Raw genomic sequence first — 22,838 nt, 5'->3', positions numbered from 1 at the left:
TTAAATGCAAACCATGCTTTGAGTAATCCCATCCACCTTTTCACTCCCCTCCTCTATGAGCCCACAAGCAAAACACAGCCCCCATTCTGCTCTGGAATGCACTCTCCGAAACTTAATCTAACTGCAGAGCTCAGTCCAAATCCCCCAAAGACTTCAACCCAATGGCAGGCCCCTCCCACAGAGCCTTGGAGCTGCTGTTCCATTCTATTCTGGTTCTCCCTTTCTAACCCAGCCCAACCTAAACATTTCACTTCTGATTAATATCTTGATGACAAGCCAGTAATTCTTGGCTTTGAAACAAAACCAGTCCCTGTTTTGCACAAATGTATCTCCTTTAGGTTTTTTTTTTAAGGCTTATCTCCTTTATGCATTCCCTCCACACCCTGTGGTGCTCTGTTTCTAGCTGAGACAGGTTTTCAAGGCAGCTCTGTCCAATGACTAATACAGATATAATTTGCCGCATAGGCTCGCTGTGTCAGAATTCTTAACTCTTAAACAATGCCTGTATCCCAATTTGATTACACCATTTACTCAATAGAAGACTAAAGTGGGGATGTTACTGGGAGACTGGTAAAGATGTGCTATGAAAAGAGCCCTGTGCAATGTACTGCATGAGTATTAGTCCAGCATAAGGTACGGGTTCAAAAAAATGGCATCTCCCATGTTTGAGAATGAAGAGTGCCCAGATCATCTGACAAAGTTCAGAAATATGACCACACTCCCATGCAGGATCAATAGGCACAGGCAGATGCAGTAGGTTGTAGTTTGAAGCAAAGAAGCAAAGCTACTCACTGGCTAATGTCACCATGGTGGGGACGCTGGCAACAACACCTTCAGGCACACGGGCCATGCACTGGTATTGGCCCACAGTATGGTTGTTTAAGGCAGCAATGGTGAGCAGTCTCTGATCAATATGGATCCCCAGAACATCATCTGAGTGAAACAGTTCCCTTCCGTTCAATCTCCATGTAACATTTACTCTCAGAGGCTCGACCACACATCGCAAGGTCACCAAGCCACCATGCTTCTGGACCACAGAAGCAGGTTGAACAGTGACCTGAAGAGATTCACCTGTACAGAAGAGACAGACAAGAAACCTTGATGAGTGCTGACTTACACTATCTACTGTATGTATTCCAATTGCAGATACCCTCCAACCCACCTACTTATATGCTAATCACCTTCAAGTCCTTAAGCTTCTCATGCATAATGGTTAAGAGCACAACTCCATAAAATTGAAACTAGATGATGCAGATATCATCACTTCTACAGGCTTAACACTAATGTCATTCAGTGGCATTACTTGTTGGGTTCTTGTTGACAAGAACTTGAAAATATATTCCTGTCAAGTATTTAGTCTCATTTTAGGATTATTTTCAGTCTGAAGGAGGACACTATCCTGAGTAATCATGAGTTTTTAAGTAACTAAAGGCATGTTGAACCAAATTCCTACTTTGGTTGCATCGCTTGTCCTTCCTGCTATTATTACTTGTGAGTGCTCTCTCACTTCAGGAATGAGAAAGAACATACACAGATGCACTGTAAAACTCAGTTTTGTTCCTACACCAAGAGAAGCAAACCATATGCAGATAAAAATGTAAGTATCTAAATGTTCAGGTCACTAAGGTCCATCACTTTCTTTTTTTACAGGGCTAAAAGACAGCTGCCCAGACAGCTCACAAGCAGAAAATAACACAGATCTACTATCTTGTTTCTTTTTTTCAGCCGCTTGGCAATCTGAGTTGTACAGAATTTGGTGGATTTACCATTTGGCTGCTCACACAAGGACAGTTCCTGCTCCTTTCCAGAAAGTAGCAAATTCCATGATTCAGACAATGATTCCAAAATGTTGGCATGGGTTTCACAAGTTGTTGAAAAGCCATCTAGGTAAGTAACTGCTGAATGACTGCAAGCTGTTTAAAATAATGCCACAAAAGATGGGGAAAGCAATGTCTGAATGCAGTGGTACAACCAATCTGCATGACCCCTCCATCAGAATCACAGTGTGTGGCTACATGAGAGATGGTCAGCTCTGTTGTGGCACTCCAGTTATGGAATGCTCTCCTCTGTGAAGCTTGCCTGGTGCCTACACTGAAATTTGTTCCAGTGCAAGACAACAATTTCTTTCTTCTCCAAGTTTTTTTAAAAACATCATAAAGTTTGTTATATTTTAATTCAGCTTTGTTTAGTCACCAAGTTGTGTCCGACCCTTCATGATCCCATACAGAACATTCCTCCAGGGTCTCCAGTCCTCCACCATTCCCCAGAGTCCACTTAAGCACACACCCACTGCTGAAGTGACTCCATCTAGCCACCTCATTCTCTGCTGCCCCCTTCTCCTTTTGCCTTCAACTGTTCCCCACATCAGGGTCTTCTTCAGTGGGTCCTTCCTTCTCATTAGGTAGCCAAAGTATTTGAGTTTCATCTTCAGGATCTGACCTTTTAAAGAGCAGTCAGGGTTGACTTCCTTTAAGAATGATTGATTTGATTTCTTTGCAGTACAATGGACTGATGGGAGTCTTCTCCAGCACCACAATTCAAAGGCCTCAATTCTTCAGCACTCAGATTTCCTTATGGTCCAACACTCAAAGCCATACATTACAACTGGGAAAACCATAGCTTTGACTATATGAAACTTTTGTTGGCAGAGTGATGTCTTTGTTTTTTAGCATGCTGTCTAGATTTGCCATCACTTTCCTCCCAAGGAGCAAGCATCTTTTAAATTCTTTACTGCAGTCACCATCTGCGGTGATCTTGGAGCCCAAGAAAATAAAATCTGTCACTACCTCCATTTCTTCCCCATCTGTTTGTGAGACAGTGATAGGACTGGATACCATGATCTTAGTTTTCTTAATGTTGAGTTTCAAGCCAACTTTTGCACTCTCCTCTTTCACCTCTTATCAAGAGGCTCTTTAGTTCCTCTTCACTTTCTGCCATTAGAGTGGTATCATCTCTGAGGTTGTTGATATTTCTTCCAGAAATCTTATTTCCTACCTGTGCTTCATCTAGCCCGGCCTTTTGCATGATGTACTCTGGATATAAGTTAAATAGGCAGGGGGACAATATACAGCCTTGCCATACTCCTTTCCAAATGTTGGCCAGTCAATAGTTCTGTGTCCAGTTCTCACTGTTGCTTCTTGACCTGCATATAGGTTTCTCAAGAGACAAATAAGATGGTCTAGTACTCCCATCTCTTTAAGAACTTGCCACAATTTGTTGTGATCCACACAATCAACGGCTTTAGCATAGCCAATGAAGTAGTAGATGTTTTTCTGGAACTCCCTAGCTTTCTCCATGATTCAGCGTATGTTGGCAATTTGATCTCTAGTTCCTCTGCCTCCTCGAAATCCTGCCTGTATTTCTGGTAGTTCGCGGTCCACATACTCCTGGAGCCTAGCTTGTAGGATTTTGAGCATAACTTTGCTAGCATGTGAAATGAGTGCAATGGTGCGGTAGTCTGAACATTCTTTGGCATTGCCCTTCTTTGCAATTGGGATATAAACTGACCTTTTCCAGTCCTGTGGCCACTGCTGAGTTTTCCAAATTTGCTGGCATATTGAATGTAACACGTTAACTGCTTTGTCTTTTAGGATTTTGAATAACTCAGCTGGAATACCGTTGCCTCCACTAGCTTTGTTGTTGCTCAGACTTCCTAAGGCCCATTTGACTTCACATTTCAGGATGTCTGGTTCAAGGTCAGTGACCACCCCATCGTGGTTACGAGGGACATTAAGATCTTTCTTGTACAGTTCTTCCATGTACTCTTGCCACCTCTTCTTAATCTCTTCTGCATCTGTTAGGTCCCTACCATTTTTGCCCTTTATCATGCCCATCTTTGCATAGAACGTTTCCTTCATATCTCCAATTTTCTTGAAGAGATCTCTGGTCCTCCCTATTCTATTGTCTTCCTCTATTTCTTTGCACGGTTCATTCAGAAGGCCTGCTTATCTCTTCTAGCTATTCCCTGGAATTCTGCATTCAGTTGGGTGTATCCTTCCCTTTCTCCCTTGCCAATCGCTTCCCTTCTTTCCTCAGCTATTTGTAAAGCTTCCTCAGACTGCCACTTTGTTTTCTTGCATTTCTTTTTCTTTGGGATGGTTTTAGTTGCTATCTCCTGTACAATGTACAATGTTATGAACCTCCCTCCATAGTTCTTCAGGCACGCTATCTATCAGTTCTAATTCCTTAAATCTATTTGTCACCTCTACTGTATACTCATCAGAGATATGATTTAGGTCATACCTGAGCGGCCTAGTGCTTTTCCCTACTTTCTTCCATTTAAGCCTAAATTTTGCAACACGAAGCTCATGATCTGAGCCACGGTCAGCTCCTGGTCTTGCTTTTACTGACTGTATAGAGCTTCTCCATCTTTGGCTACAGAGTACATAATCAATTTGATTTTAGTGTTAACCACCTGATGATGTCTATGTGTAGAGTACTCTCTTGGGTTGTTGGAAAAGAGTGTTTGCTATGACCAGCATTTTCTCTTGACAAAATTCTGCCAGCCTTTGCCCCGCTTCATTTTGTACTCCAAGGACAAACTTGCGTGTTATTCCAGCAACTATTCCAGTAAGAAGACTTTTGACTTCCTACTTTGGCATTCCAAACCTCCATGATGATAAGGACATCATTTTTTGGTGTTATTTCTAGAAGGTGTTGTAGGTCTTTATAGAATTGATCAACTTTATCCTCTTCGGCATTAGTAGCTGGGGCATAGATTTGGTCTACTGTGATGTTGAATGGTTTGCCTTGGATTCAAACTGAGATCATTCTGTCATTCTGGAGTTTGTGTCCCAGTACTGCTTTTCCTACCCTTTTATTGACTATGATAGCTACTCCATTTCTTCTTTGGGATTCTTGCCCACAGTAGTATATATGAGGGTTATCTGAATTAAATTTACCCATTTCTGTCCGTTTTATTCCCTGATTCCCAAGATGCTGACGTTCATCTTGTTATCTAGATTAGTCTTGTTATCTGATGTTTGACCACATCCAACTTACCTTGATTCATAGATCTTATATTTCAGTTTCCTACGCAGTATTGTTCCTCACAGCATCGGTCTTTCCTTTCACCACCAGATACATCTGCAACTGAGTGACCTTTCAGCTTTGACCCTGTTGTTTCATTCTTTCTGGTGCTACTAGTACTAGTCCTCCGCTGTTCCCCAGTAGTGCACTGGACACCTTCTGACCTGAGGGGCTCATCTTCCAGCCCCTTCACTATGGCAAGGCAGTGATCCATGAAGGGGTTAATTCAGCTAATACCACTTAAATATGGTAAATTTAAGACAGTTTATATCAGTGCTTCAAGCCTATGCATTTACAGCTATTTGGGTTGTTTAGCTATTTAATGTGTTTTTACTTGCTGACATTAGTGTTTAGTCTATACAAATACATGTGTGCACACACTTTTTTCTTTTTCTTATTTCTTGTCACTCTGAGTACATTTCTGGTCATAGCATGACATATACATATAATGTAGAGAACTATATCTGAAATCTCTTTAAGAAACAGAAATAAGGTCCCGCTCATGAAAATGCATCAGCTATATCTAAGTAAAATGGACTAAAACATAAAAAACTCACCAAAATTTGCAATGCAGCCAGATGATGCTAAAAGGAGAAAAGCGATAGCAGTCATTGGTCTTTCTGCCCCTGGTATCATAGTCAGCCCATGCAGAGGAGCCTGGAGCAAAAGATACCAAGTGGAGTTCCCATAAGCTGTCCCAGAATACTTAAGCACTGGGTTTCAACTTTGTTAGGCACCCTGGATGACAGAAAGAGAAAGGAAAAAAATACATTAGTCAAGAGGCAGGATAATAAGCTTGCTGATTGAGTTACATTCTCTCTACAGATCCAGAATTCAGTCCCAGTGGCAAAAGGTTACAGTGACTCTTAATATTAATGAGTAAAGAGAAATGTGCAGAGAAATGAAGGTGGAGGGCAGTACTCCCTGGTCTTTTAAATCCTGCTTTTCCTTCAGCAAGCTTCTAAAAACAAAGTGGGCATTTGCAGGGGAGAATCAACGAGCTCTTGGAAAGCTAATCACCATATAGCAATCCTGCTTATTCTCTCCTATGAATGCTTCTCCCCCAGTCCTTTATACATCTAGATCTGGGGATAAGCATCTATCCAGGTACAGTGCAGTAGTACAGCAGCAACTTCAGAAGGATTACACAACAGTACAAGAGTGCAGGAAAATACTAATGTGTTCACTTTCCACATTGTGAATTCTAAGGAAAGCCGTATGCGGCAAGACTGAGGGAGCTGGGTCTTTTCAGCCTGGAGAAGAGGAGAGACAGAGGAGATCTGTTGGCAACATACAGGTATGTGAGGGGGTGTCACACGGAGGTGGGTAGAGATCTGTTCTCCCCTGCAGAGGAAGGCAGGACACGCTCCAATGGAGCGATGCTCAGGGAGCTAAGGTTCAATTTGGATGCCAGGAAGTACTTCCTGACAGTTAGGACCTCGAGGGTATGGAATGGGCTTCCACGGAAGGTGGCTGAGGCCCCACCGGTGAGGGTGTTCAAGGATAGGCTAGACATGTACATGGTGGACATGTTGTGAGCAGAGCCAACTGGAGCCGGCTGTAAGACCAGATGGCCTGGGAGGCCCATTTTGATTTGCTCTGTTTCTATGTTTCTAAGGATGAAATCTGATGCATTCTGAGACAGAAAAAAACAGGCCTACAACTCCCACCATGCATTATAGAGCCATGCTGTCTGAAGAACGCTGGGAGTTGAAGGAGGTTTTTTTTCCCAGTATAAACAAGTATAAGATTGTGCTCTAATGCAAAAACCAGTAGATTCCCACCACCACTCAACTTCCATTATGTTTAGTCCTTCTATCCTTCTTTCCTTTTTAACACCTTTGTCCCACTTTCTGTCACAATGTACAAAATAATTATAATAATAAATTCTATTTTTCCTTGCTTTGACATTACTTTAATGTATAAACACCCACTCCCTCTGCATTTTTTCTGACATCATGTCATGATTTTATACACACAAACCTGGCCAAGGGTTCCCAGTCTTTTTTGAAATAGTGGAGTCCTAATCTGTTAAGTCACACTTGTACCATTGTTTCTGATATGTTTAATTCTAAAGTAAAATCTCTATCAGCTAGAATATAATTTAGCTTTTAAAAGATTCTTCCACTTTCTGCTCACATTAATGATATTCACTCTAAGAAGAGAGGACAGGTTCACACATCATGTTAAGCAACCCTGCAAATAAGCCACAGGAGGCTGAACCAACCTGTCCATGGGTTGTTCTCCCCGTTCTTTCCCTGAGATATGTGCTGGTTCTGGCTCATATCTCAGTGTCCTTTCTCTCTTGTAAGAATGTGAAAGTGAGTGGTGGGGGTTTGCTGCTCTTGCTGCTTGAATCTATAGGTATTCCCAACAACCCACAAAAAATTGACCTGCCAGGTCTGGACAGCACAGCAATTCATGTGTTGAACAACCCCTAGAGTGCCTTACCATGAAAAATAAGCTGTCTTGCAAAAACTACACTGGGTTTGGATGACACAACTACCCAGCATGGCTGGTTACCCATCATGGCTTGTCACGTCATGAAAGTGAAGTAATTAAGTAGATAGCACACAAGAAGCTCAAAAATGTTTTTTTTTTTTTTTTTTTGTGATGGTTCAAAAATGCAGTCCTAATATCTTCACTCTCATATGGGTCCCACAAAATGCTGGCTGATATGTTGAAAAAAGAAGAGAGCTGCGGGGTGTGGGGGAGAGGAGGAACAGAATATCCTGGAAATGTCCTGGCTGACTGAAACCACTCTACACAGCAAAATCAGGCTACCTTTTTTTGGAATTAAATATGCTAATAAAAGCCAGAAATCCCCTGTGATTCATTGGGATAAAATGTTGAATAATTTAAGGTAATACAGATTCTAATGATCTTCACCTTGCTATGAAAGCAGCTAGAGGTGAAGAAACTGGGTGGTTCAAAACTGCCTTCTCACAAGGACTGTTAACAAGTAGAAGTCATAAATGGGGTTATTGCAGCACATCACATATCTGCCTTCCATGATGTCAACCAATATCTTAATAACATCAGTCAATGCTATAGTAAGACATCCACCGGCTGCTTTCTCCATAAGTTACCATAGCTGGAAGACCAAAAAACTGCTACACGTATCATACAAGTAGTAGCATATGACTACAGTGAAGTAACTTTGGCATTTTAGCATACAATCTTGCAGTTATTTAAAATTAGGAATACTAATGCCTCTTAGAAAATTCAATAGGTAAAAGCATTTAAAAGCCTTCAATCTTTCATTGACCTTTACAATTTTTAAAGTACCATTCAGTAAAGAACATAGGAATTGGCCATATGCTGCATTCCTATTAGTGATCTGCATGATTGTGTACCTCCCAGGCAGTTTCTTTTACATTTGTAATAAAATTAACATGAGAACAACATGGCCATATTCCTCTCCTATTGTATAAATACTATCCACCACAAATGAAACATCTCAAATGAACAAACATGCTATTAAGGATATTTTCAGGACATAAAATCAGAACACGTCCAATCAACTGCAGCTTAACTAGTTTGTTTGCCAAGTTCTACTACCTCTTTACTTGGCTGTGGTTACAAAAAATATTTTGGTTTAAACAGAAAGACAAATGAATAGATTTCCTCAGCCCTTGGGCTCATTTTTATACAAGCATTCAATGCTGGCAAGAAAGGAGCAAAACAGGAAAAGAGTTTTGGAAAATTACCTTAAAATTAAAGAGACACAGAAATGAGTGACACAAGGATACATATGTATAGACTGGCACAGTATACATATGAGGCTTCTTCTTTTTAAAAAGAAATTTAGATGAATATATACACATTGGACTGGATCTAGAATCTAGATTCTAGAAGACAATCCTATACAATCCTATACTCATTTATGAGAGTAAGTCCCATTTCCATGAACTCAATAGGATTTGCTTGTGAGTAATCATGGTTATGGTTGCACTTGGGGATTACAGAAATTTAGTTTTTTCTTGCAAATCATATCAGTGTGTCTCTGTGCACAAGCATGTGCCCACTGAAATATCTGCAAATTGTCAAACACATGCTTGTATTCATCTCATTCCCAATTCCTAGTTCAATTTGTGCAAATCTCCCATTCGTTCACTGCTCAATTTGCGCAAATTTCCTATTCATACAAAACAAATAGTGATTACAAATGGGAATGGGAATCAGGTAGGAAACAAATAACAAGATGATGCTCAGATAATTCTAGTGATCTTGCACACTATTTGTTTGCCTATTCCTAGCTGCACTATAAGTTAGTATTTAATTAGTAGTCAATTTGATAGTCACATATAGATAAATGGCTCATACTTGTGACTTAAGTCCCATTGATTATAAGGGAACAGTACAACTAAACTACAGTAGAATCCTAAGGAGGTTTATTTAGAGCTAAGTCTCACTCAATGGAGCTTACTTCCAGGTCAATGTGAACAGAATTGCTATCTTAGGCAGAATCCAACCCATTACTTCAGAGACAATATACAATTAGAATATAAAATCTATACTTGTCATGTAGATGAATTTTCAGTAGCATAGTTTTGTTTAAAGCATTGCTACATTTTCTATGTAACAACTAAGTAGATTTCAAGATTTGAAAGCATGCCTGAAAACACTTCAGGTTGACATTCATAACAAAGAAGCTTAAGTTACTAATAAATTATGACATCAACTTTTGAGGACCAGAGTCTACAGTTTGTTCCTTTCAATTATTTTATGAAGTTCTAATTTCAGCATCCATAGCAATGAAGATAATACATTTTATTCTAAACAATCAAGTTCTAGCAAGGTACCTATAGGCACCATTCTGTCATTTTTCAATGAACCTACTGAATTTTCCAGTTGGCATCCATTGAGTTTATACACACAGGAACATGATGGAAATAACGATTTATCTTTTTTGGACCAACCTTCATGAACAAGATCAGACAGGAATCTAAGATTCTGCTGTTTAGCTAAATCCACTGATATATATATTTTGAGAATTTACATGGTAACTTTGAAAAGATAGCCAAAGAGTGCCAAATGTAATATCCAAATAGGCCTGATCCAGTCAAAAATTAAGCATGTGTAAGTACCACAGACCCCAATCAAAGAGATTTAAGCCTTAGCTCTATCATAAAATCAATAGGCAGGATTGTTACCTTACTTATTTTACCAGAAAAGTCTGTGACTCTTTCAAAAAATGAGCAGCAGTTCTACTGGAACACAGAATGAAAAAGAACAATTTTGTTTGTATAAATACTTTCCTGTCTGATTAAAACAACAATTTCCTGTCAGTGGACTAAGGGCATGGAAGTCACTTTTCATTTCAGTAAGTCAAAGGACTAAGCTATTAGCACCCTGAGATTAAGGAGGGTGAATCAGATGCATGGGGTATAAAAACTAACAAAGTTGCCTGTTCCTCAAGCTATTCAACTGGAGGTGGGGGTGGAACCTGTATACATTTTTTTAAAAACAGGATGAAGGAATGGGATAGCGGCAAAAGAAGATGGAAGGAGTCCCATGATTCTAACATTTGGAGCAATAGACGTGTTTGTTGATTAGAATCTGAAGGTTTTATAGAGGAAATGCTGCCTGCAGCTCCAGAACCCCTGCTGCTTAAATAAGGGCCAGTCAAGCAATTCTTGTTACTACCACACCATCTGAAATTTATGAGGAGGGTCCTAAATGAAAAACAGTCATTGTTTCAGCTGCTGGGCATGAGCAAACCCCTTAGGAAAGGATGAAGGCAGGGGGAGGGAGAAGGTGTTTGGGTAAAGACATGAAAAAAGAACTCAGACAGGAGGCAGAATGGTCAAAGCCTTAAGGTGATTTCCTGTCTAAGGGCAACTGCAATTCTGCCAGATCTTCAGTCAAATCAACTGGCTTATCTAAGCTTTACAGCTGAGTAAAGCTCAAATAAAGCTTCTGTATGCACTTTTTTGAGATAAAATCCCACTGAATCTCTGAGTCAGCTATGCATACATTCACACAGCATCAAACACAACCAAGTGTATTTCCGGGCTTGCATGCCTGGGTAAGGTTGTGCAAGGGAAAAGACATTCTTAGTACTACTGAAATTCAACATTTTGTTCACCCTGTGCAACTGCATACTGAAAGTGTACCTTTCCAGGTGTGGCCACAGTTCAGAGAATAAGTCAAACCTTGGTGTGCACCAACCACAGTTTAGAACCCAAACAACAGTTTGAGCTTTCAAATATACACACAAATGATGAATCTACTTTCATTTTCTCTGGAGTACTCTAGTTTCTAGAGGCAATATTCTAAGTTGCAGAAGGAACTGAAAGCCACAATGTTTTTTTAACCACTTCCGTTTTTCTCTTAACACCTTGTCACCTTGTCATATTGCTCAAACCTGAAAAACTGTAGTTAATGAGAAGTACGGTTTATTGAAACAAGCCAGTTTAAAATCATAAGCTTGAAACAGACTTGTTTAAACAAACCATAGCTAACATTTAGTACACTATGGTTTAGAAGGTTCTCTATATAACAAGATCTACATGAGGAGTCACCAAACTAGAACTGGTAGTCCTAGAAAATGTGTATTGTTGCCCATGTGCTGAGTTAGACAAAGGTGATTCTACCCACTTGCCCTCAAACTGACCTGGAAGGAAATAAAGATTTCTACATGACACCTGGCCTGCCTTTGGTAGTAGCAGTCATAACTGTGTTTGCTAAGCCCCAGCAACTGCTAAACAAAAGTAATCCAACAGATTAACCAATACTTTTGTTTTAGTTCATGAAGACACAGCCAAAAGTGAGCATCTGGGCAAAATATTGCCCTTTGTAACGTTAGAACAGAGATTATTTAGCCAATGGTGTAGGTTAGCACAATCTAACTAAACATTTTCATATGTGTTAGGGAGGAAAGGTCATATATTTATTTGAACAATACACATACAAACAGTAATGGCACAAATATTTGAGAAATACCTCAGAAAATATGACCATTAAGCTCAGCCAGTGAGGTCTATGTAAAGTTCTGCCCAGTGAGAAGGAACTCACCAGAGTACAATGCTAGTCCTTACTGACAAAAGGTCTAGAGTTATGAAATGCCTTATAGAGATTGCCTGAAATTTCAGCACATGTTTCAGTGTAAAATATCAATGATCCTGAAGGGTCTATTGTTGTTGTTAAGTTGATAAGCTAATTGAAGCTGAATTTGAGTTTATTTCCTTACATTGCACTAAATTTTAAATAACCTTGCTTTGGTTTTCTCTGTAATTTAGAGATAAGACTTTAAATGTATACAAGAGTGATGTATTTATCACTCTTAACAGCCTTGAACTTTTGGAACAGAAGCAAAGCAATAAGCAAACTTAGTGGGATTAAACATGAATAGCACATAACTGTACACACCAACCCATTCAAAGCAAAACAGTTGCCAATCTAGCCAAATGATGGGGGAAAACGCTTCATCTTTGCTAAAACTGCCTCCATGTTAGTCAATTTCATTATTAAAAGTATATACATCCATATCATTTTTTCACAAGCTGCTTTGGTAATCTACAAGAGATGTGTGATAGGACAGCTCAAAGTCAACTACCACTGAAAAAGCATGCATTCTGGCAGAGCCAACATCAAATGCTACCACTACTACTCTTTTTGGCAGAATATGGACTGAATTGATTATAGCACTTTGCAGCTCAGAAACTGAGACTGCCATAAACATGAAGATAACACAGTCACAGATTTGTATACAGGGGACTTAATGCCATCGACTGATAATCTAACCCGAAATTCAGGTTATGCCAAAGATAGAAACCTTAATCAAAAGGAATGCCAGCATCCTTCTGTAATGTTTCTTATCCATCACCTTTTACTATCCTGCAGTCCAAAAAGAGAACCATCACATAAAATCCAATTCAATTTCCCCTTCACATTGCCCACCTCCCACACAGTCTAGAAACTGCCTCAGTCCTATAAAAGGTAAGATCTTCTGGAGGGAAAATGCACTTCCTTTCTTCTATATATTGCTCCCCCCACAACCCCACACACTTAATTTTCACTCCTCTCCCCCCTTCAATTCTGTATAAATTCAATTTGACAACCCTGCTAATTGGATAAACGTCGTTCCCTATGCTCCTTTAAAGCAGTTCTTTTTTCTTTTCTTGTTTTTGGAGGGCGATTGTGGCTGTTCTTTAACATGAATTCCATCTGCTTTATTTCTCCTCTCCCTATTCAACATCTTTCCTGAATATTTATGAAGTGTTTGCCACCACCCCCCACCCAACCTTCTCTCTTTCCTACCTCCTTTTGCTCCATCTCACCTCCCTCTTTCCCTCCTTCAACCAGCCAATCCCTTCCCTCCCGTATTCCTTCTTCCTTCCCAGCTTGGCTCAGTTATTCCCCTCTCCTATCTCTCATTGCCCTGGACAATAACCTTCCAAATGCACCCCCCCCACCCCGCTTTAGATAAACACAGGCAGTGTCAAGTGTGAGGAGAAGCAGGGAGGGAGTTCAACTGCCAGTCAAGCCTCAGGTCTTCAATGAAGCCTAGAGGCCTACCCTAATCTGCTGCATGCTTGCCATATGGGAGCTGTGTTGCCCTGGGAAACGCTAACAGGCAGAACGGAGCTTAATAGAGTCCATATTCATTGTAATGCAGTGAGATGGCTCGAGGGACTATTGCCCCTTGGGTCTGTTTTCATTCTTCTGTTCCCTCTCTTTCTTTTTTTCCCTCCCTTTTTCCTTTCTTTCCTCTTTTCAAAAGACAAGGTCCCTGGAGAGCTCTAATCTGGAGAGGCTGGGGCTCAGTGAAGGGACAAAGTTTGGAGCTTGTAGAGAGGAAGAAAGATGGCTGGGAAGATGAGGAAGTGGAGGGGACAGTAAAGGAGCAACTAATAAGCATGCCGTGGGCCAGCTGTCAAGATGTCCGCAATGCCTCTTCTTCATGTGAATACCTGTGTGCAGAGGTGGGCAGAGTCCCTCCCTTTCACCATAAAAGTATTTGCTCTTGGCAGCAGTGTTGCCAACTTAGAGATGACTTGGATGGAGAATGAATACACACAGTCATTTCCTGAACAGCTTATTAGAAGTGTACGTGAAACGACAAGGAAAACCAGTTGTCTGATAACATCCAGACTAATAGGAAGAACAACTGTTCAGGTCCTATGGTAGTTTGGGGTTTGGATAGAGTACAGGTATGGGATATAATGGTGCTCACCTCTTTGAAGGATGTTATGTTCCCTTGCATATTAGACAAGATGATTTGGAATGGATAAGAAGATCTCTTCAGAAATGTAAAGCATAAGAAAGCAGCCATTACAAACAAGTTCAGAGCTGCACTTCTTTTCTCTTGCCACTCAAAGTGCAAAGGATAGGGGGAGCTCTTAACCTGGAACTGGATTTGCAAATATACCAACTATGTTTTTTTATTAATAATGTTTTCTGCAACCAAAGTACTTCCTGTGACATCTCTATACTATACAGAAAATCTGTTATGTCCAACTCTTCTTTAATGGCTTCCCTTCCTTCCACCTGTTCATGTTACTCAACAATTCCAGAAAGAACACACATCCCTCAAACATTTATGGGAGGGGTAGTGAACTCAAAACAGTGCTGTGTCCTTCCATGTAATTTTTAATATAACTCTTACCAGATTTCCGGCAGCAACTTTGTAACACAAAATAGCCACCCATAACTTCCAAGAAAACTTATCATACTCATCCTTCAAAAACAGATATAAAAAGTGCAAAGTTGTGCTTATTTAGACAGACAAAAGCCCTACAACTTCTAGCATTACCTAGCCAGCATGAGAATTGTATGAGCTTTATTTGTTTAAACATGTATAGACCTTTACCCTAAATCAATGTTTTTGCTGTTTCCCAACCTGATATTTTTGTAGTGTTATCAGAAAGTATAAGCCAATAGTCTGTTTTAAAGGTAATTATTTGGTATAACTGTAAAGAGTATGGAATCTGTGATATCAGACACTAGTATGATGTTACATAATACCAACAGAGATGACCTGGAAGTAGGGATGTATACTCCTTTTAAGATGGTAAAATGTCCTGCACTGCAAATCATTCTAATGGAAAAACAATCACTTTACAATGCCCACAATGCAACATGTTTTGTGGATTGGCAGTTGTCATAATACAATTACATGAAAAAACCTTAGTTAAATGTCTTCTGTATTTTGCCTTATTCAGCAAAGAACCTTTGCACCTTGTCTCTTCATAACCGACCTTAAAATTGTTAGTCTAAACTAACTCAGTCAAGAGACAGTAAAGTCTGAAAAATATCTTGAAGTCAAAGAGTAAAAGATGGAAAGACATGTTTTAATTAAACAGTGTGTGTATTTAAAAAAATAGATGCCATTGTTAGAAAGGAAGGCGCTTATAATGACTGATGCCTTTCTATACCCAAGAAATAGCCCTTTTCAGACAGGACCTCTAGTGGAAAAGTCAGATATATGTGTCCTTCTTGCCTTTTCTTGAGACTTCATGTCACCACTTTTGCTATAAGAGAATTAAATTTATGAAGCATGTTTACCTTGTATATGCATATTTGTTCAGCTCCTGAGATAAATAGTTTTACTATCACTTGACTTTAAGAAACTAGTTAACACTTGTCCTGGAAAACTTGTCTGCTGCAAGGTCACCAGCAAAACCCAGAATTGTAAAATGGATGGCTGTTTTAGTTTAGGTTCTTTGCTCCCCAACTTTGTGACTTCCTGAGAGATAGCAGGAGGCAGGTGACTCCATATGTCAGCAAGCCAGCACATCTACTCTGGATTTTAGTCTAAAACTTTGATAAACTATTCATGGTGCTGAATTCTACCCCAAAAATAGGTCTTGGGAGAAAGAAGGATAGTGGTTTTGGGCAGTCATTCCCAGGGACTCCTGGATGAATTCCTGATACTGATTCAGAATTAGAAAGTGAAGTATATTTATGTGAGATAAGGGAGGATGGACTAGGTCAAGGTTATGAGATGAAGGAAGTGATCATCTTAAGGCCAGGCACTTCATGGGAATAGCCTAGATGTACTGCCAGTGGGAGGGGTCTCTGAGGATGAGGAATTATCAGGCACAGGGCAGGCTCCCCATGGTGAGGCATCCGCAGAGAAGGGAAGCCTAATGGAATGAGCACTGCACAGAGATGAGGCATGCTCGCCTTCAGAGAGCCCCCTCCAGGGGGATGGGGCCCAAGGCATTTCATAAGGAATGTTTCTGAAGGTAAACACCAACTTGAGTTCAATGAATTTTTCTGTACATGCTCAGAGGTCTATTCTGGAGATTTGTACTAGGAAGCAATAAAGGAAGTTGCAAGGAAAGCAGTCTGTGGTAGGTGTTTGTTCAAAGAAGGAACCTTGGCTCATGACAAGAGGCTTACTACCTGTAAAGTTCAGACTGACACTTGGGATTGATACACTGCTCCACTAATACTGGTGCAATCCCATGCAATTTTGTTTAGACAGGAAAAATGTCCTAAAACTATTAGTATTACTTGAGTCAGCAAGTCTGGCATATTTAATTCTAACTTGCCTGTTCACTAGTCATTCTCAGATGTGTTCTTAAGTTACAAGGCATACTTATCATTTAATTATAAGAATGTAAGAGCAATAAGAAGAGCCATGATGGATCATATCAAAGGTCCATCTAGTACAGTATTTAGTTTCCAGAGTGGCCACCCAGCTGTCCACTGGAACCCATATGCAGCTTCATGTTCCTCGGCAACTAGTATACTGACCAAAGTGTGGGACCGCCGTGGAATAAGCCTTGCTACAAAGCTTAAAGTCTACCGAGCAGTAGTGCTAACTACCCTGATGTATGCCAGTGAGACTTGGACAGTGTACGGGAGGCACGCTAGGCAACTGAACTACTTCCACACGACTTGCCTCCACAGACTTTTGAGGATCCGGTGGCAGGACAAGGTGCCAGACACAGAAGTCCTCTCCAGAGCAGGCCTGCCATCAGTTCACACCCTGCTGATGAAAGCCCAGACATGCTGGGCAGACCATGTTGCAAGGATGCCAGACCACCACATCCCCAAACAGCTCTTCTATGGTGAGCTGTCTCAAGGAAAGCGATCGCATGGGGGACAAAAGAAGCGATACAAAGACATGCTGAAAGCATCTCTCAAGTCCCTGGTTATCGACACCACCTCCTGGGAGACCCTGGCACAAGACCAATCAACATGGCGCACACTGATCCACCAAGGCTGCCAAACTTCTGAAGCCAGAAGGACGACCACAGCACAAGAGAAGCGAGCACTCCATAAAGCCAAAGTTGCAAATGTTGCAACAGTGGTGCCCACACGTCTGCCTGACATGTGGCAGGACACTCCGTGCTCGTATTGGCCTTACTAGCCACCTGTGGACACACCGTGGACAACTCACAACCCGTTAGATGTCAAGGTCCTCATCGAAAATGATGGACAATCATCAGATCACTACACACGATAGTGGCACTAGCTTAAGACTGTCAGGACTAGTAGCCACTGACAGCCTTCCCTCCATGAATTTGTTCTATCCTCTTTTCAAGTTGTCCAAACTGATGGTCATTGCTACATTTTATGGAACTGACTTTTAAAGTTTAACTATGCACTATGCCAGAGGTGGCCAAACCAAAGCTCTGGAGCCACATACTGCTCTTTGAATTTGCATTGCAGCTTGCCACTCCCTGCTGCAGATGCCCGCAAGCACTCACTTGCCATTCATCACCAACTGCTATTGCCTGTGGGTGCCTGCTTGTGGCTATCAAACATCTGACATTTACTATATGTGGCTCTTCTGTTGAGCAAGTTTGGCCACCCATGCACTAGGTGAAGAGGTACTTGCTTTTCTCTCTTGAATCTTCCAATAAATCTTGCGATGAAAAGCTCTTTAATATTCAGTGACACACATATTATTTGGAATTACCTACCCATACCTTAGAATGTAATGCAAGGTCAATGTAAATGTCTTCTGTACTCTCTTGACAGCTAAAAGACTAATATTACAATACTGGAAGGCAAAATGGCCACCTGCACTAACACAGTGGGTGGAAGATTTAATGAAACTTTCAGTTTTGAACAGGTGACTTTTAGGCATAATCTGCAAATATATATATGGATATGTGTGCCTTTGTTGAAGTCTGTGCAGAATTATTTTCAATAATAGTACTATGTTATTTTATATACTAACATAAGAGATATACAATATGGACTTAATTAGTGCTATGGAACTTTTTACATTTTATTCAATGCTTCAGGGGTTTTTTATTTTCTCTTCATTAATGGTATGGTATGTGGTTTATTTTTTGTATTGCATAATTAAAAACAATTATTAAAAACACAAAATTAATAATCATATCAATCCCTACAATATAAGGTTACACCAAATCTAGTCATCACCATTGCAAAACAAATTATCAGATAAGACAAATGTTCTTCAAGTATTTGCTGCTGTTAGTTCTACCTTTAGTTCACATTAAAAAGGTAAAGGAAAAGGTTTTCCCTTGACGTTATGTTCAGTTATGCCTGACTCTAGGGGGCGGTGCTCATCTCCATTTCCTAGCCGAGGGAGCCAGCGTTTGTCCGCAGACAGTCTCCATGGTCATGTGGTCAGCATGACTAAACACCGAAGTGCACGGAACGCTGTTACCTGCCCACCGAAGTGGTACCTTTTTATCTACTTGCATTTGCATGCTTTCGAACTGCAAGGTTGGCAAGAGCTGGGACGGAGCAACAGGAACTCACCCTGTTGTGCAGATTCGAACCGGTGACCTTTCGATCAACCAGCCCAGCAGCACAGCGGTTTAAACCACTGTGCCACCTGCAGTCCCTGACATTGTATCTAATGTAGCACATTAGAGGCTACCAAATTAGAGGTTACCAAAAAGGTGCATTAGAGGTTACCAAAAAGCACATGATATAGCTGGTTTAGCAATCATTATGAGTTGCTTGGCTTCCCTGCCACTCAATCCACAATATTCACAGATTGTATACATAATTACAATTTCCTTAATCTGAAAGAAGGCCAAGATGACAATCAGGACTTTTTATAATATTACAATGTGGAAATTCTGAGTCCCTTAATAATTCTGTATGTTCTATAAGAAGCAACCAAACAAGCAAGCAAAGAAACAGGCACATCCAACTGTTGCTTTAGCTGAGGCCATATCCAGTTGAAGGAGTCAGAAATCCAGTTTGTGAAAGTGCTTCTTCATAACAGAGCGCTAGGATTCACATTTTGGCTCTTAACTGACCATTTTCACGCACGCGTGTGTGTATCTGCAACTTTAGAATCCTTCATTCTGGTGAGTCTTAGCTAGTAATTAATCAAAAGCCTCTGTATTCCAAATATATTAAACCTGCTTCTAGCCTCAAAAAAGAATCTGTATAAGAAGGCAGGAAAGACAACAGTAATATTTAACATTTAGAGCATAACCCTATGCATTGTGTTAAGTCCACTCTGTCTAATGGGGCAGTCAGACTGCAGCCTCATTCTGGATAAACTGAGCTGCAGAAATGCAGCCACTACCCAGAATGATAAAGGTGCTGAGTAGCTCTTTTAGCTAAGAAACTCCTAGAATAAGGCAGGAACATGCTTACACCTGAATTCCACTTCCATTACGTTAGTAACAATAGAAATAAAACTTATGATACTTGTAAGATCATCAAGGTTATTATGATTGGAGAAGCCAATGAATGAGCTTTTACCTGCACATGTAGCTTCTCCACTGCTCACAGGACAAGCAAGCACAACCACCATTAACCCTTTCCAGTTTCAGAACAAGACTGGATATAAAGTACAGCTTGCACCAAAGCCATTGACCACAGATTTGAACCAAATGAAATATACCCTCAGTAACAGACTTCTTCCATCTTGGTTCAAGTGGAGTTGTGAGAGCAACAGACATTGTTCATTTGTTCATCCATCCATCATGATCAAAGACCAGGAAAATTAATAAACAAATAAAATAGCAATAGTACAATAAAAACACAGTTAAAACAAGTACAGTTTATACAGTATCTTCACTCAAGAGGGTGACCACATTCTTAATCTGCATTGCAATCATAAACATTGGCAACATTTCCAGTAACATTCCTTGAACAAATTGATAACAGAGGTGGAAGAATGACTACCATAAAATTATGTTATTAATGGTATGCTCCATTCTCTCTGCATTCCCTATAAAAGCTGCAATATAAGAGAACATGTTCCACTGTTTCTACTGCTCCAGCACAAGAACATACTTGTTCATTGACTGGGATCTTGCTAAATCGTCCTTTTAATAGTGCTGATGATACCACATTAAACTGGACAAGAGCAAATGTTCTTCTGTACTTTGGAGTAGTTACTGTGTACAGATAGGGGACTGCAGTCATGCCAGCATTATAGCAATTGTTGCAGTTGGGGTAAAACAACGAGGATCAAATTTTATCAGCAGCAGTTCTCAAATGCTGAAAATCCAAATCTATTAATCTTTGTAAAATGAAATATTAGGACTTCTCCAGTCCATAATTATGCAACACTTCTACAGAGAAGCCTTGCCTATGTAGCTTCTTTTCCATCCCTCTCATCCAGCAAGTAACATACATACCTGAAAGCAGTAGAGAAAAATAGCTACCAGGAGCTCCCAGAAAATGTAAAATGTAGCCATCATTTAAAGGCTTTAATCCATGTCTTGGAACCCTCTGAGTTCACAATTGAGGGAGTGATGCCATTTAAAACTGAACTACAAGCTGAGAGTATTTAAGTAGAACAGTCACCACTCAGTGTTTGAATACTCATACCACAGCTTAATAAATTGACATATGAATGTGTCTGTTTGCAGCCATCTATCTGGAGGTAGGGATTAGACCTGTAGAGTGCAAGACATGGATTAAAGCAGTTAGAATGGCTCCACTGACAAACAAGAGGCCAGCATGTTAGGGGAATCACAAGTATAGCAAGGAACTTAAAGGGAGAAACATTAAGTAAACAAAACAGCCCAATGAGGACTGAGCATGCTCAGTAGTTAGTGAATCCCAAGTGTCACATGGAGGGGGGGGAGGGATGAAAATCAGAAGTGAGGGGGGAAAGAGTGGAATGCCCTGCTTGGAGAGGATGTCTCGCTGGTACTTTGAGCTAGAACATTCCTGTTAGGAGAGAAAAATTTACACTGCAACATTTTGTCTGATGCCCCACTCTTGTTTTATCTATACTTAGAGTCAAGATCCTTAAAACATGCTTCTCCTTTCCTAGCTATTCACACAGGCAGCAGGAGCAGATCCAGCTGGATAGTTTGCATGCATTGACACAGTTTATATTCTGCATTTCCCCACTCCCTCCCCACCACTTTCCCCACACTCCAAATGTCCTCTCAAGCATCCTTTTAAGCTTTAAACAAATATGAGTTTGTAAAGCAGCAGTTTGCTCCCGTTTCTCTCTGCCACCCCTCCATCCTGCTGTTTCCCACTCACAGCCAAGGCCCAATAGAGCTGGCAAGAAGAGCACACGTATAGAAACAAACATGTGGCACATAGCCAGCAATGAAGCTGGATTTGGCATGCTCTGTTTACTAAAGGAATAAGGAATAGGAAGAAAGAGAGCTGTTGGAATTATGCACCCATCAGAAAAACATATGTATAAATAGAGAAAACAATGCCTTCAGTTCCCATAAACACAATTTCTTTGCCCTCTTTCCAAGTAATTCTACTCTTTGTGAGTTCTTTCCCACATCTTAAATTAAAAACACAATTCTCCTTATCTACTTATTATCCTCAAGAAAACGGCCACAGTCAAGTTTTCTCAAGCAGTCCAAAGCTATCCCTGATAGCAAAGAGAGGCCGCTGTAGGTTATAATATAGCCTGCCTTTCCTATATATATGAAAACACTACACATACAGGTTCCAGCAGAAGATAGGCAGAAGAATCAGGTAAATGAATTCATTAGGGTCTTGCGCCATTTTTTTCCATCGCTATGACAGATTGCACTCCCTCTGAACTCTACTCTCACCCTTGTTGATGTATTTTGCAGGGTTCAGGGGAGAATCACTGTGGAGTGGCTTGTTTCCATGTGGTTTTTACCCCAAACCATAATTCTGACCAAAATCCCTCAAAAGATTTTCAGCTGTGTTTTGGGATAGCTACAAAACCAGATGAGTTCTACCTAACCTTAGATTATGTATAAAAGATTCTTCTCTCTCTGAAGATCTACCCAAGAAATATGAAGGGTGGGGGTGAGATGTTGAAGATATATAACAAAGTTCCTTTCACATTTAGCTTCAAAATTCTATTGAATCAAAGGTGGACAAAATAATAAGTGTTTCTTTAAAGAACATTGGTTGTATTAATTAAGTTAAAGAAATGCTTTAAAGAACTTTTTCTTAATCCACTTTTTTTCTCAAAATGGGAGAAAGTATTTTTCTAGAAGACACAATTGAAGAGAAGATAGCCTTGGTTTCATTCTAGTCTTACCAAGGAGTGACACTAATCCCAGTTAAATCAGTGGTAGCAACTTCCATCAATTCATATCATCAGTCTATCTTAAGTACAATCCTATGCATACTTAGCCAAGAGTAGGTTCCACTGAACTCCATTGGATTATTTTTCAACAGATATGTATAGGGTTACTGTACACATGGATGAACGTTTTTGAGAGTCTTAGAGATTTTCCAACTGTTTACAATACATTTAAGCTTATAATATCACCCCTTTCTCATTCCCATTGGGTTTGAAGTATTCATCCTCTGGAGTTCTAATCACCAAAGACATGAAGGAAGAATCCACATACTAGTTATAGTGGAGATACAGCCATTTTAGTGTGCACACAATATTGTGGTTAAGGGAAGGAGCAACCATGCCAAACACTGTGGTGAGATGT

General features: G+C 40.3%; 2 protein-coding genes across 19 annotated transcripts in view; one reads left to right on the top strand and one right to left on the bottom strand.

Annotated features, from left to right (window-relative positions):
* Positions 1–22,838, top strand: part of LOC123029090 — an 82,862-nt gene that overhangs the window by 31,662 nt on the left and 28,362 nt on the right. For 11 of the 15 annotated variants that reach the window (XR_006415846.1, XR_006415848.1, XR_006415845.1 and 8 more), the window contains 2 exons: positions 1,726–1,887; positions 6,238–6,325. Coding sequence is in view for 4 of the 15 variants with exons in the window: in XM_044441653.1 (XP_044297588.1) it covers positions 1,726–1,887; positions 6,238–6,325; positions 13,757–14,045 (539 nt within the window). In the remaining 11 variants the exon portion in view is untranslated. Of the gene's footprint in view, positions 1–1,725; positions 1,888–6,237; positions 6,326–13,756; positions 15,362–22,838 lie in introns of those variants that run through there. The other 4 variants (XM_044441653.1, XM_044441654.1, XM_044441652.1 and 1 more) reach the window with 1 other exon arrangement.
* The window catches only part of BOC (BOC cell adhesion associated, oncogene regulated), an 81,432-nt gene that overhangs the window by 41,566 nt on the left and 17,028 nt on the right, over positions 1–22,838 (bottom strand). For all 4 annotated transcript variants that reach the window (XM_044441649.1, XM_044441650.1, XM_044441648.1 and 1 more), the window contains 2 exons: positions 5,586–5,766; positions 793–1,071 (listed from right to left, as the gene is read on the bottom strand). In XM_044441649.1, the coding sequence (XP_044297584.1) occupies positions 793–1,071; positions 5,586–5,664 (358 nt within the window). In that variant the 5' untranslated portion in view covers positions 5,665–5,766. The remainder of the gene's footprint in view (positions 1–792; positions 1,072–5,585; positions 5,767–22,838) is intronic.

Source organism: Varanus komodoensis, unplaced genomic scaffold (assembly GCF_004798865.1).
Source record: "Varanus komodoensis strain SLA01 unplaced genomic scaffold, ASM479886v1 scaffold4, whole genome shotgun sequence".
NCBI classification, from domain to species: Eukaryota; Metazoa; Chordata; class Lepidosauria; order Squamata; family Varanidae; genus Varanus; species Varanus komodoensis.
Note: the sequence above shows the minus strand (reverse complement) of the source record. Positions and strands in the feature narration are given on the sequence as shown.